The sequence below is a fragment of the Microcaecilia unicolor genome, chromosome 4 (genome assembly GCF_901765095.1).
Source record: "Microcaecilia unicolor chromosome 4, aMicUni1.1, whole genome shotgun sequence".
Taxonomy (NCBI): domain Eukaryota; kingdom Metazoa; phylum Chordata; class Amphibia; order Gymnophiona; family Siphonopidae; genus Microcaecilia; species Microcaecilia unicolor.
In genome coordinates, this window is record NC_044034.1 from 168,050,724 (window position 1) to 168,064,308 (window position 13,585).

At 41.1% G+C, this 13,585-nt stretch overlaps 1 protein-coding gene across 5 annotated transcripts in view; it reads left to right on the top strand.

Annotated features, from left to right (window-relative positions):
• Window positions 1-13,585, top strand: part of NR1H3 (nuclear receptor subfamily 1 group H member 3) — a 116,299-nt gene that overhangs the window by 70,659 nt on the left and 32,055 nt on the right. For 3 of the 5 annotated variants that reach the window (XM_030200903.1, XM_030200902.1, XM_030200901.1), the window contains exons 3-8: window positions 2,437-2,663; window positions 3,471-3,737; window positions 4,719-4,927; window positions 11,706-11,885; window positions 12,219-12,318; window positions 12,706-12,819. In XM_030200903.1, the coding sequence (XP_030056763.1) occupies window positions 2,507-2,663; window positions 3,471-3,737; window positions 4,719-4,927; window positions 11,706-11,885; window positions 12,219-12,318; window positions 12,706-12,819 (1,027 nt within the window). In that variant the 5' untranslated portion in view covers window positions 2,437-2,506. Of the gene's footprint in view, window positions 1-2,436; window positions 2,664-3,470; window positions 3,738-4,718; window positions 4,928-11,705; window positions 11,886-12,218; window positions 12,319-12,705; window positions 12,820-13,585 lie in introns of those variants that run through there. The other 2 variants (XM_030200904.1, XM_030200905.1) reach the window with 2 other exon arrangements.

The following is a 13,585-nucleotide window of genomic DNA, read 5'->3' on the forward strand; positions in this document are numbered from 1 at the left end:
GAGAGTATTTTCTGGATTTTATGACACATGCCTTTCTGCATCTGTGAGGGGCAATTTTTAATGGTCTGCGCTGTGTACAGTGTACCAGTATTCCCTTGTTAAAATGAGCAGGTGCAATGTACATGTGCTGAGTCTGCATATTTTTTTAAACCTGCCATTTGTGCAGGTGGCTAAGTGAGGGTAAATAAGACTTGTTCCTTTCTTCCACCTCCATCCGTGCTGTTATGTTATCTTACAAGGGACTTATAGCCCGCCAACTCTATTTAGGATTCAAGGTGGGATACCAACCAAATAGACACTGATACAATCATCAGAAAAAAAAACAAGAATTAAAAAAAAATGATAATTACAATAAAGAAAATAAGTTTTTAAAGCCTTATAAAAGAAAAAAAATCTCAAAAGATGAAAACCAGCAGGAAGACAAGATAGTTTCAAAGATGAACAGCAGTGAAATTAAATGAGTGAGAAAACAGTGCTTTAAATCTGGTATGTTTAACGGAAGGAAAAGCTAGAATGAATGAATTACAAGTTCGGGACTTGAAGCTGGATTGTAAAACATTGAAAGATTGTGAAAGATCCTCAGCACAGGCACCATGCAAAGTTTTAAATAGCAAGCATAAGCGCCTTAAAAACAATGCTTGCCTGAACTGGCAACCAGTGCACTTCAGACAGCAAAGGAGCAACATGATCAAACCAACATTTGTGAAAAATGTCTAGCTGCAGAGTTCTGGATCAGCTGCATTTTGGAAATATACTTAGTTGCTACCGCTAAATATAAAGAGTTACAGTAATCCAGCATAGGATAGACAATTGAATATTACTCTGAAATGATCTTGCTGAAAATATGAGCGAACCAATCAAAGTTGCTTAAGTTTCTAAAGTAAGCCTTCCAAAGTTAAATTATTAACTTATGATTCCATTGATAATAAGAAATCGAGTAAGACACCCAATACTCTAGACTCTTACTAAAGTGTGTGTCCCTCCAGAAAAGCACCCTCTTAATGTGGCTAAAAGTGTGCATACTGTGGAAGTGGTGAACATCTTTAGCTGCATTTGGGGAGGGCATTTTATTTGAGTAGATGCTTTGGGAAATTGCTCTCTCTGTGTTATGAATTCATACATAAGCAATACTTGAGGAGGAAAAGAAACAGAACTGGACCAGCATATATAAGGGCTTGAGTTTAGGACAGTGTGTCTGCTAATAACAGTTTACTACTACTGTTACTGGGTCTGGCATTAGGGGGTGCAAACAGAGCAGTTGCCCTGGGCCCCCAGACTACAGGGGGCCCCAAATCTGCCTAAATTGGAAGATACAGCCTGCAGGTGGGCTTTGGGGTATCCTTCCAAATGACTGTCCTGGGCCCTAGCATGTTTAAAGCTGGCCCTTGGTCCCAAATCAGGATATCTGGCCAGCCAACACCATGTGGCTGATAAAAGTTCTTCTAAAAGATGGTGATAGTTATCCTACTTTTAGAGAATGAAAGACATTGTTTGATATGTAGATAGAGGAACATCATTATTTAACTCTAATGCCGGGAAAGTGATTTCATCCTAATATTTGCATTTAGTGATACAAAGAAAAGAGTTTTGGCATTTGCGTTAATGATAAATCTGAAACACGTCACATTCTATCTAATTTTATTTATTTATCAATCCATTTTTTTATACCTTGCTAGAAAATTTAATGCACCTGCTACAGCAGCAGCCAACTAACTGCCTCTGAAGTAGGGGTTGGTGTGAGCAGGCTGTATGAATCACTGTTCACTACCACCGACCACTAGAGACAAGAAAACTTTGACCCTAAACTGCTGCGGCACACCAGTTGAAAAACGCTGCTCTAGTATATTATCTGTAAACGATATGCAGATTGAAAAAAGAGGAACTTCATGTGTTACTGAACAGCATAATTTATCATACTCTGTTTACTCTCACAAAGCCAGTCAGGATGTTGGGCATTTAAATGGGAAAGATCTCAGACCTTGTTTCCTGTACATATAAGTGATGCAGTAGCTGAAAAATTGACTGTCAGGATTCTGTGCTTCACGGATGTGACATGGAATGAATGGTATGACTGTTTAACTCTTAACCCCATCCTCTTCTTCTTTCTTGAGTTTGGACCCAAGAATAAAAGCAGGCCAAGTCCACTTTTTTTTTTTTTTTTTTTTTTTTTACAGTGGGAGATATTAGCCACTTAAATTGTGAGGCTATACATGAAATCAGGATGTGCAGAGTAATCATTTGCAACAAATTCCTGTATATTGGTTAAGTATGGCCTTGGCCCAATTTTTCTCCTATGTCTTTAGGCCTTAGAGGCTATGAATCAGTGCGTAGGTAAAATAATGCAAAAAATGGACATGGCCCAGTTTTGCTCAGAAGGGCTTGATTTGCTTAGCTTGAAGTCTGTGGAACTCAGATATAACTGTTTTGACCTTATAGGAAATAAGCGACTCTTCCTTGGATAACCAACACAGAGGACACCAGTCTGACAGGGAACAGGCCTGCTCAGATGTTGATAGGCTCTTCAAGCATGGCCTCAATGCATATTACAGCACAAGACCATGAGAAGGGGCTACAGTGTGTGTTTGGGATGGAAGAAGATGGATCTGCGTTTTTTCACAGTTCTGAAATTCCTCTGGAGCACAAAGATAACATCCAAATCACTGGTATGTCCCCAGTGACTCCTGGTCAGTATACATTTTTTTTGTCTCCAGTCAATACAGCTGTATGCCCACAATATCAATGAAATAGTAAAACTGTCTATGCTGCTTCCAATCCAGTCCCTTCATTCATCCTTGCTGTCTTTCTGTTATAAGCTCTGTCTATCACTGGTTCTTCTCAGTGAGATCTCTGCCTGTCCATTTTGCTTCCTGGACAGCGGCCTTCATCCATTCATGCCACCACTGAGTCAGGGCTTGCCCTGTCTTTCCTGTCTGATGGTAGATTTCTGCCCATCCTCATGATCTTCCAATGAGGGAGTTTACATGTTCTTGTTGCCTCGCAGGCCGGGACTCCTTCCTGTCCCTTCTACCTGCTGAGTATGTCTTTACCCCTCCTTGGTTCCTCATCACCTTCTGGCCAGGGCCTTCACCCTAAAAAAAATGTCCACTTGACAATGAGTGCATTATTTTTGGAGGGGAAAAATATGTCAGCATGTTGGAATAATCTTTGATATGAATGAAGGTGATCATATTGAAGTCTACGGAGGTCTAGGGAAGAGGACGATTCCCTAAATTGAGGGTGTTGCTCCAAGATGAGAGCAAATTGAATGGTCTTCTAACAGACAAGATACTGCCTGTCCTAGAAAGTTTAGAAAAGCCAAATTTAATTTAAATGATAGAACTGAGGCTGCTGAAATGATGGTTGAATGTATTCTTCTGGTTTTCTCCCAGACTTGCTCTTTTCTGATGATCCCTAAATATAAACTTATTGTTCTTTTTGGGGATTTTTTTTTTGTTATCCTGTTGCCTTAGAGATTTTTCCCATGAAGAGGAAGAAGGGGCCAGCCCCGAAGATGCTGGGGAATGAGGTTTGCAGTGTGTGTGGCGACAAGGCTTCTGGCTTTCACTACAATGTGCTGAGCTGCGAGGGTTGCAAGGGCTTCTTTCGGCGCAGTGTCATCAAGAATGCGCAGTATGTCTGCAAAAATGGCGGCAAGTGTGAGATGGACATGTACATGCGAAGGAAGTGCCAGCAGTGCCGACTGCGAAAGTGTCATGAGGCAGGCATGCAGGAACAGTGTGAGTTTGGGACCAATGTGTAAGACATGATGGAGACTGTGTATGAGAATAGTGTGAAGGGTAGTGAAAGGCAGTACTTCTCAACCCAGTCCTCGGGAGACACCCAGATGGTCAGGTTTTCAGGGTATCCACAATGAATAACCATGACAGAGATTTGCCTACACTGCCTTCTTGGTATGCAAATCTCTCTCATGGTTATTCATTGTGGATATCCTGAAAACCTGACCAGTTGGGTGTCTCCTGAGCACTGGGTACACACCTGCGCACACACACACACAACACTACTCTACCCTTCATATTATTACCTGCTTCCTCCCTTACCCCCACACATGGTCCTGCATTTTACCTTCTTCCCCACCCATCTCTGTTCTCACTTGTATACCACATATTGCTTTCATACCCCTCACATTGCACTTTTGTATGGCAGTTTTAAAATTCATGCTGTATAAGCTAGGCCGGCCTGTTGTAAAATTAGTCTCCCTATATCCATATTATATGCCAGCGCTCTGTGAATAATTAATGTTCATTATTAGTGGAGACAGTCCCGAGAGAAGAGTCGTACTGAGAGAATCCTGGGCTTCCATTCTGTTTAATCCCAAAGTGAGATCTAGGGGAGTGGGAAATAACTGATGGGGAATTGGAGCAGGGGTTCTCAACCCAGTCCTTAGGACACACCTAGCCAGTCAGGTTTTCAGGATACCCACAATAAATATATATGAGATAAATACGCATGCACTACCTCGATTGTATGCAAATATGTCTCGAGGACTGGGTTGAGAACCCCTGAATTAGAGGCTCTGTTCCATAAGAATTTTGGTTTTCTGCAGTAGAAGCATGATGCTACTTAACTTCCTATCTCCATCTTTACCTTTTTAAAAAATATTTAACAAAACTGTATCGTATTTCTAGACTGCCTTTCCAATTTGTAGCCCAAGGCAGTATATGACATTTCCCATCATGTGTGCTCTTGTCTGTCTCCAGGTGTATTATCCGAGGAGCAGATTCGGCTTAAAAAGATGAAAAAGCAGGAGGAGGAGCAGACTCGTGGTGTCCTGGTACAGCACAGCCCCTCGCTCACTTTGCCAGAAATCCCATCACTGACTCCGGATCAGGTCCTGATGATAGAAAAACTTGTGGCTGCACAGCACCAGTGCAACCAGAGGGCATATGCTGACAGACTGAAAGTGACGGTAAGAGAGCAAAGAAACAGATAGTAGTTACTACCAGTGATCTCAGTATCTTTGTTTCCTGGTGTGAGAGGCATTGTGTAGCGCCCCCTAGGTTTCAGCACTGCTTCGTTTCACTACAATAACAAAATTTGCTATTGGTTACAGCACCAGAAGTAAGATGTTTCCCTTGAAACAAAGCACAATTCCACCCTTGTCACTACTGCCGCTAAAAATATCAACCAGTGTTGTCAGAATTAGTTATATCACCCTACAAGACCAAACAATGAGTCACCACCTGTAATGTTAACAATATTTGATTTTATTGCACAATTGATTCTAAAAAGATAATCTTAGAGCTTCTCAGAACAGTTAAAAATGCTTTTAACTTTAGAAGCACTTTATTCATGCAACAGTTGCATGAATAAAGTGCTTCTAAAGTTAAAAGCATTTTTCTTAAATAGCTAAAAAACCATTCTTAAAACACAGCTAAACAAACTTAGCCAAGTTACTATAGTTCAACTTCAATTAAAACTACTTCCTTCCCAAGGACAAGATTCCACATGAACAGCAGTTGAACATGGATCAGTCTGTTGTAACAGATAGGAGAGTACTGTTTGGAAAGGACGGGTGATAGCCTCCGTCGCTTCCGGCTGATCGAAAGGAAGTCGGGTTCAGATCCCCCCAAAACTTTCTTTATGTTGCTATCTCCCCAGTATTCTTAACCTAAACTCTCAATTCTACTCCCCTTTACAGGTGATATTCCCTTAACTAACTTTCGCAAATCTCTGAAAACCTATCTCTTCAACAAGGCCTACTGCAAGAATCCATAGCTTAATTATAACACTTCACCACTCTACCCTTATTTGCTTAGTTCTTCTTTGTCATCCTTGATCTCTTTGTAACACCAATTGTATCTTTTACCCTGGAATGGTCTTTATAAGCCACATAGAGCCTGCAAATAGGTGGGAAAATGTGGGCTACAAGTGCAATAAATAAATAAATTACAGGTGAGTATCACTCCAACCCAGGTATTTCCAGTGTCTGTGTTAACTTTAAAGAAATACATAAACATTAATAAAATTCAAAAATAAACCAGAGTGCACACCCTAAAAGAACACACAAACCTCTTCACCGGCTCTGCTGCTTTCTTGCGTTGGGTACCATTCAGCAGGTGTTCTTCAGCCAGGAACCAGGTAACAGGACAGGAACTCGGGAATACCTACTAACTTCACTTTAATAAAATCAATAAACCAAACCTTATGCTCCCTGATGTATGCTTGCTTTTGTCAGTGTCTTCTTGGGCAGGGCAGGCCATGTATTCTAGCTATTTTTTAAAATAAAGATAATTCAGGAAACCCTGTTCTGAACCTCCCACAATTATATTGTTAAGGCTCACTTTCGCTTTCAGCATCGCTCAAGTTCCAATGTAGTATTCCATTCCACCTCTAGGTCACCAGGCTCATTATACACAGTCTGGCATTGCACTTGAACCTCCAGTGCAGCACCTCAATTCAGTCTCAATAAATAGGTTGCACTTTACACTGCTTTGCTCCTACAAACTTCCAAAAATATAGTTTCTTTTCAGTGTCCCTTTTCAGGCAGTACTGGATAAATAGGACTCTGTCTCTTTAATTAGAATACTCTGATCTCGGAGCACACTACAGCACTGCTTTTCAGAGTTCTGAAACAGCTCCTCAAAGTTCTAAAGCAGCTCTACTTTTAAAAACAGCAATCTCTATACCAAAATTCTAATTACTAAAATTCAGCTAAAAGCTTCTCAAATCTATAAAATAATATATATTTTATCACAAACATTTCCTTTTCACACCTTTACTCAGTTACTTGTCCCAAGCTCAGCTTAAGAGAATTTATTATTTTCCTAAAACCACTTTAGTCATTTATAATTACATTCCACAGATTCGTACTTACTTTCGCCATATCAATGCTCTTTTTTGGGGGTTTAAAATCCAGGTTTCTCCAGATTTGGCCAGAGACGCACAAAAAAGGAGAGAATTATTGACATATAAATCAAGAGTTCTCAACTTAGGTGCATTGTTTGAGTTAAACTTTCCTTGTAGATGTCTTGTGTCTGTTGATTCTATCAATTACGTTTTCTTTGACCCAAAAAAACTGTTAGAATTTATTAAATCTGAAGAATTAGGGTTCCCTTGGTTATACCCATTAGTTAAAATGCTGTTTAATCGGCTGCGAGTATTGTTTTGCTCCCAAATGCTCTTTTTTTTTTCTCCCTCTTTTTGCCTAGTATCTGTATTCAATTGTATTGTGGACAAAATTAATGGGGAATGATTTCCTTGTTTGTATTTGATTATTTTTCTTGTTTGAATTTACAGATATTGCCTATGCATTTCTGTTTGAAATGTAAATGTAAAAATTAATAATAAAAAAATAAATTAACATTCCACAGATTCTTATAGAAACCCACCAGACTCAGATTTTCCTGAGGTATCCTGGCTAATTTTGTCAATTAATAAGCTCCCTTATCAATCTGAGCTTCATGAGCCAACCAAATTTGTTTATCAGAAAGATTTTAAAAGCTTTCTGCCTCTAAATCACCAGCTAGCTTATCCCAGCCACTTAAACATTAAAACATCCTCAAATAAATATACTTTTACACTATTTCCCATTACATTATCTCAAAATCAGGAACACATCTTACCTACATCTAGCCTTTACCTTAGCTTTTTTCTAACTGCCAAAACGTTTTTTTCATCAGCTTGTGACCTCACACCATTCCAGATCCAGATTTTACCAGCACAAAATTCCATTTCCATGCATTTCTTCAGAATTCAAATAAAAACTTTCTCTACACAGTCTTATTAGCACACACACAAACACACACATGCAGAGCTCTGCCATTCATCCCAACATTCATAAATACACAGCACTCACCTCAAGCAACCTCACACCAGCCAGTCTAGCCAGCATACTCTGCAGGCAGCTAGCCAACAGCTTCTATGGCCAGCCTCTCTTTAGATCCAGCTTGCACCTTTTACTATGCCCCAGAACCATAGTAAAGCTATGGGGACCTAAAAATTCAGCTGCAGGCAAACGCAACTGTAAAGTAGCCTGCACTCTCCTACTCGGGTATTCTCCTGTGCACATTCTCCAGGCTCTCTAGCCCCCCCCCCCCCCCTTGTTACTGGATGCATCTAGCCAATCGGAGCTATTCTCTGGCACCCTTTGCAGCATTTAACATCTGGGCTTTTCCTGGGCCCCCCACCTTGTTACTAGGCGCTCTGGCCAATCAGAACGGCGGTCCTCCAGCGCTCTTCATGCCATTTACATCCAGGCTTTTGAGCCTGCTCCTCACTCCCTCCCCTCATGTGGACCTCTGTTCTCCACCTTCGTGCATGAGAGCTGATTGCACATGTGTGAACGCACACCCAGCTGGCCCGAGGCATCCGTGATCGCTGTGGCACCAAAATGCAGCCTTTCCTGGGCTCCCCCTGCCTCTGGCCATCAGCATCCAGCCTCCCATTGATGGAGCCCGGATCTCGCAAGACCGGAGTGCCTCCTTTTACCGGCATGGGAGCACTTCCGGTTCACGGGTACCCGCAATTCCGCCCCCATGCCGGCTCCTGTCAACCCAGGACCCTGCAGAAGCCCTGGGTAAGTGGCTCCTTTTATTTTATATAAAATAAAAAAAATATATTGGACCCCTTACAATTGTTTGTCTTGTTATTCATACTAACAAGCCTAGTGATGCTGATATGAGGAGGTAAAGAACAAAAAGCACACTAACTCTTCTAAAGCACATAAATTTTCCGCTAAAAAGTTTAATGGGGGGAAAATTTCCCCTGTAACATGTGTGTCACTGTATGGGGAAGGTGAGTCATTGGGCCACAGCCAAGTTTACGCTGCCTAACTAACCTGAAGACTGGGTAGGCCCCAACTGGTGGCAGGCAAGTCACACCCAAGCAAGATTAAGGCTGGCCAAGTATATAGAATCACTGGTAGGGTAGACTGGAAGTACTGTAATGGAGGCCAACAGCAGGCGAGCTGGACTGGATACCACCGATGGTACAGAAGAGGCCCAAGAAAGTCCAGAAATGCAACAAGGAAGAGGACCACAAAAGTCTAAGCACTTCCCGGATGTCAGGGCTGGCTGCGATCAAGGCACGAAAACAAGCCAAAAAGCACAAAGGACCTCCAGGAACAGGAGAAAGTGAGACTCTTTATTGTAAAGACTCGACTTGGTCTTTGTTTTGGTGACCAAGCGCCTGTGTCAGGGGTCTAGTAAGATACAAAAATCATAATTACATATATAGTACAGTACAATAAAATTTACATGTAAAAACATATATTAAGGTGGTAGTAAAAACATAAATGACTAATGACAAAAGATTAAAATATGTAGTCTAATAATAATAAAATATGCAGTGAATTCCCAAGAAGTATTAATATGTACAATGAACATAAACACTAATGAGAGAACCATTGATAAACAAAACCAATAACAAAATGTCATAAAATCCTGCTTATTAGAAACAGAAATATTACGGCAGATAAAGGCCAAATGGACCATCCAGTCTGCCCATTCTCCGTAACCCTTAACTCCTCCTTTTCCTAAGGGATCCCACATGCTTGTCTCATGCTGTCTTAAACTCTGACAGTTCTCGTTTCCACAACCTCCACCGGGAGGCCATTCCACGCTTCCACCACCCTTTCCATAAATTAATTAGATTGCTAAGCCTATTTCCTCTTAACTTCATTGTATATCTCCTCATTCCAGAATTTTCCTTCATTTGAAAAAGTCTCTCTTCCTGTACATGAATGCCCCTGAGATATTTAAATGTTTCTTTCATATCTCCTCTTTCCCTCCTCTCTTCCATCGTATACATGTTGAGGTCCATAAGCCTGTCCTTATGTTTTATGTCCAAGACCGCTTACTAATTTTGTAGCCGCCCTCTGGACCAACTCCATCCTATTTATATCTTTCTGTAGGTGCAGTCTTTAGGATTGCATACAGTACTCTAACTGAGCCCTCACCAGAGACTTATACAAGGGCACCATCACATCTTTGTTCCTGCTGTCATTCCTCTTCTTATGCACCCAAGCATCCTTCTGGCTTTGACAGTCGCTTTTTCTACCTGTTTGGCCACTTTAAGGTTATCAGACACAATCACCCCCAAGTCCCTTTCTTCCTTTCTACACAGAAGCACTTCACCCCCTATATTGTACCGTTCCCTTGGATTCTTGTGACCCAAGTGCATGACCCTGCATTTTTTAGCATTAAATCTTAGTTTCCAAATGTCGAACCATTCCTCAAGCATCGCTATGTCCTTCCTCATGTCATCCACACCCTCCAGGGTGTCCACCCTGTTGCAGAGTTTGGTATCATCTGCAAAGAGACAACCCTTACCAGACAGCCCTTCCACAATATCACTCACAAAGATGTTAAAAAGAGCTTGCCCTAGGACTGATCCCTGCGGTACTCCACTGATAATATCCTTTTCTTCAGAGCAAGATCCATTTACCACTACCCTCTGTCTCCTTCTGTTCAACCAATTTTTAAAACAGTCAGTTACTCTAGGTCCCATACCGAGGGAACTCAGTTTATTTATGTTGCCTGTGCGGAACCGTATCAAAGGCCTTGCTGAAATCCAAATACACTGCATCCAGATCCCCTCCCACATCCAACTGTTTGGTCACCCAGTCGAAAAAATTAATCGGATTCGTCTGAGACAACCTGCCTCTAGTGTAGCCATGCTGCCTTGGGTCCTGCATTCCATTCAGTTTGAGAAACCTCACAATTCTCTGCTTTAAAAGAGTTTCCATTAGTTTACATGCCACCAAGGTCGGACTGATAGGTCTATAATTCCCAACCTCCTCCTTACTTCCACTCTTGTGCAAAGGGATCACATCTGCCCAACCTCCTTACTTCCACTCTTGTGCAAAGGGACCACATCTGCCTTTCTCCAGTCCTCTGGGACCACACCAGACTCTAAGGAAGCATTGAAGAGGTCAATCAGTGGAGCCGCCAGAATTTCTTTGAGCACCCTCAGATGTATCCCATCAGGCGCCATCACTTTGTCTACTTTTAGTTTAGCTAGCTTCTCATGAACATTGTCCTTTGAAAACTGGTCTTGGTCGGTCTGTCATACATCCATCCCCTTTTGCATTTGTTTTCTTCTTTCCAATTATTTTACGTGGGCATTCAAAGCAACACCCAGTACGAATTTGGAAGAGATGCAGTTTAGATTGCTACATGGTGCTTTTATAACACGGGAGTAGGGTAAGCAAATGGTATTATGGGATGATGTAAACATAGAGTAGGCGCACTAGTTCATACCTTCCTGTAGTGCATGAAGTTAGATAAATTTTGGAGGGCGGTGCTGGAAATGCTAGAGCGCATACTGGTGGCTACAGTTGAGTGGTCTTGTAAGTGAAGTTCCAGAGCCTATACTTGTTGCCAGCTTGTATGCAGCTAGGAGTTGAATCTGTGCTGTAAGATATGTTATAAACCCAGTGTTCGAAGATGCAAGCTTGTGCTCCGATTTGCTGTGTTGCTGGACAGTTATATGTTGTGCTGGAATGATGTGTACCTTTCATTTTAATTAAAAATACTTAAAAAAAAAAAAAAAAAGAAGGATCAGTGAGAACCAAAAAAATCAAAAAGAGAACAATAATTACATATGTGCACAGTTCTTCCATCTTTCCACTTTATATCCTGTGTGCAGATGGGAAGAATGTGGTGAGACAGCATGTATTGTCTTATAGAGTTAAGGAGTCTGGTGTTAGCAGACACAGAGATGTAACTCTCGCTTCCTCGTTCCAGCCATGGCCACAGATTTCTGAACCTCAGAATAGGGAAGCACGGCAGCAACGCTTTGCACATTTTACAGAGCTGACCATCATATCTGTGCAAGAAATTGTTGAGTTTGCAAAGCAGCTTCCAGGATTCCTTGACCTGACCAGGGAAGATCAGATTGCATTGCTGAAAACCTCCACTATCGAGGTAAACGGTTTTGGGAGGAGGAAGGGTTCAATATCTACCACAGAAGTGCATGTGCAAAGGGAACTTAAGTGAATAGTATAGGAGAATCAACTGTGGGGAGTGGCTGTAGAGACTGGTGTAAAATGCATCCTGAGGAGGAAATACAGGAAATAATGAGGTGCACTGGCTGTGTGTTAGAATGGAAGTGCTGACTGCAGGGGAACGCTAGGTAGTAGAATAGGAGTATTCTCAAATCCTCAGCCCAAGTCTGATTCATGCAGTTTCCTAATGTCCTGCTGAGTGACAGAGCTCAGGATGTGACCTCAGTCTCCTGTCTTGTGGGTTTGTTTTCAGGTTATGTTATTAGAAACATCCCGACGGTACAACCCAGAGATTGAATGTGTCACTTTCCTGAAAGATCTGAGCTATAGTCGCGAAGACTTTGCTAAAGCCGGTGAGATATAGCCTCAGTATTTCACTCATTAAATCACTAATAATGTTTGCATATTGACACAAAGGTTATAGTAGTTTTGTACCAATCATTGGAATTCTAATGGACCAGCTGATATTTTAGTAAAAGGTATTTGTAACTCTTAATAGTGTCAGTAGGATGATATCTATCATTAGCATCTATCATGGCATTTCATATCCTGTTGTTTTAATATTCCATCTCTTATTTTTCTCCTCTTCCCATTTTTCTCTTCCTCTCTTGGTCTCCATTCACCTTGCTATTACTATTTCTCTCTTTTTCTGTATCTCTTTGTGTCTGCGTGTGTCTCTGTTTGCTCCATACACCTGCATGTATGTCCCCACCTGTGCATTTCTTTTCCTGGTGTTTCAGGTCTTCAGTTCGAGTTCATTAACCCGATCTTTGAGTTCTCCAAGGGAATGACTGACTTAAAGCTGGATGATGCAGAATTTGCTTTATTAATTGCCATTAATATCTTTTCTGCAGGTAAGGGGCAGGGGAGAAGGGATGGTGAAATTACTGTTGTTGCTTTTTTTTCCCCAAAACATTTTATTGATTGTTGAACAACTATAAACAGAACAATAAGAACAAATAATACAGAAGTATATGATTATAATGATAATGATGATTGTCGCTGTGACTAAAGAAAGACATAAGTGATTGAAAAGGAGTATCAATTATTTTTTACGAAAACCATCAAGTGGTGCCCAGTTTTTTAGTACATGAAAGACGTTAGACTGCTTTAAGGCTACTGCTTCTTCATGTTTCCTAATTAAACAAAGATAACTCCACCATTCCTGCATATTTATTTATTTGGCTTTAGCTCACACCTTTTCAGTGGTAGCTCAAGGCGAGTTACATTCAGGTACACTGTTATTTCCTTGTCCCTGGAGGGCTCACAATCTAAGTTTGTACCTGAGGCAATGGAGGGTTAAGTAACTTGCCCAGATCACAAGGAGCAGCAGTGGGATTTGAACCAGCCACCTCTGGATATCACGACCATTACTCTAACCACTAGGCTACTCCTTCACTCCATATTTAATTTAGTATTGTTTTTCTAGTAATATACTATAAAAATGAGTAGCTAAAAAATAAATTTGGAGTGAAAGATTTAAGTTTAACAATTTTACAGCAGTTAGAAAAAGGAAGTACTGTTATTTGAGTGGCAAAACAGGCTCAAGAATGGAGGTGGCTAAATTGTGGTCTGTGGACCAGAATTGGCCCTTGGGGCTGTGGTAGGGTTCATAAGTAT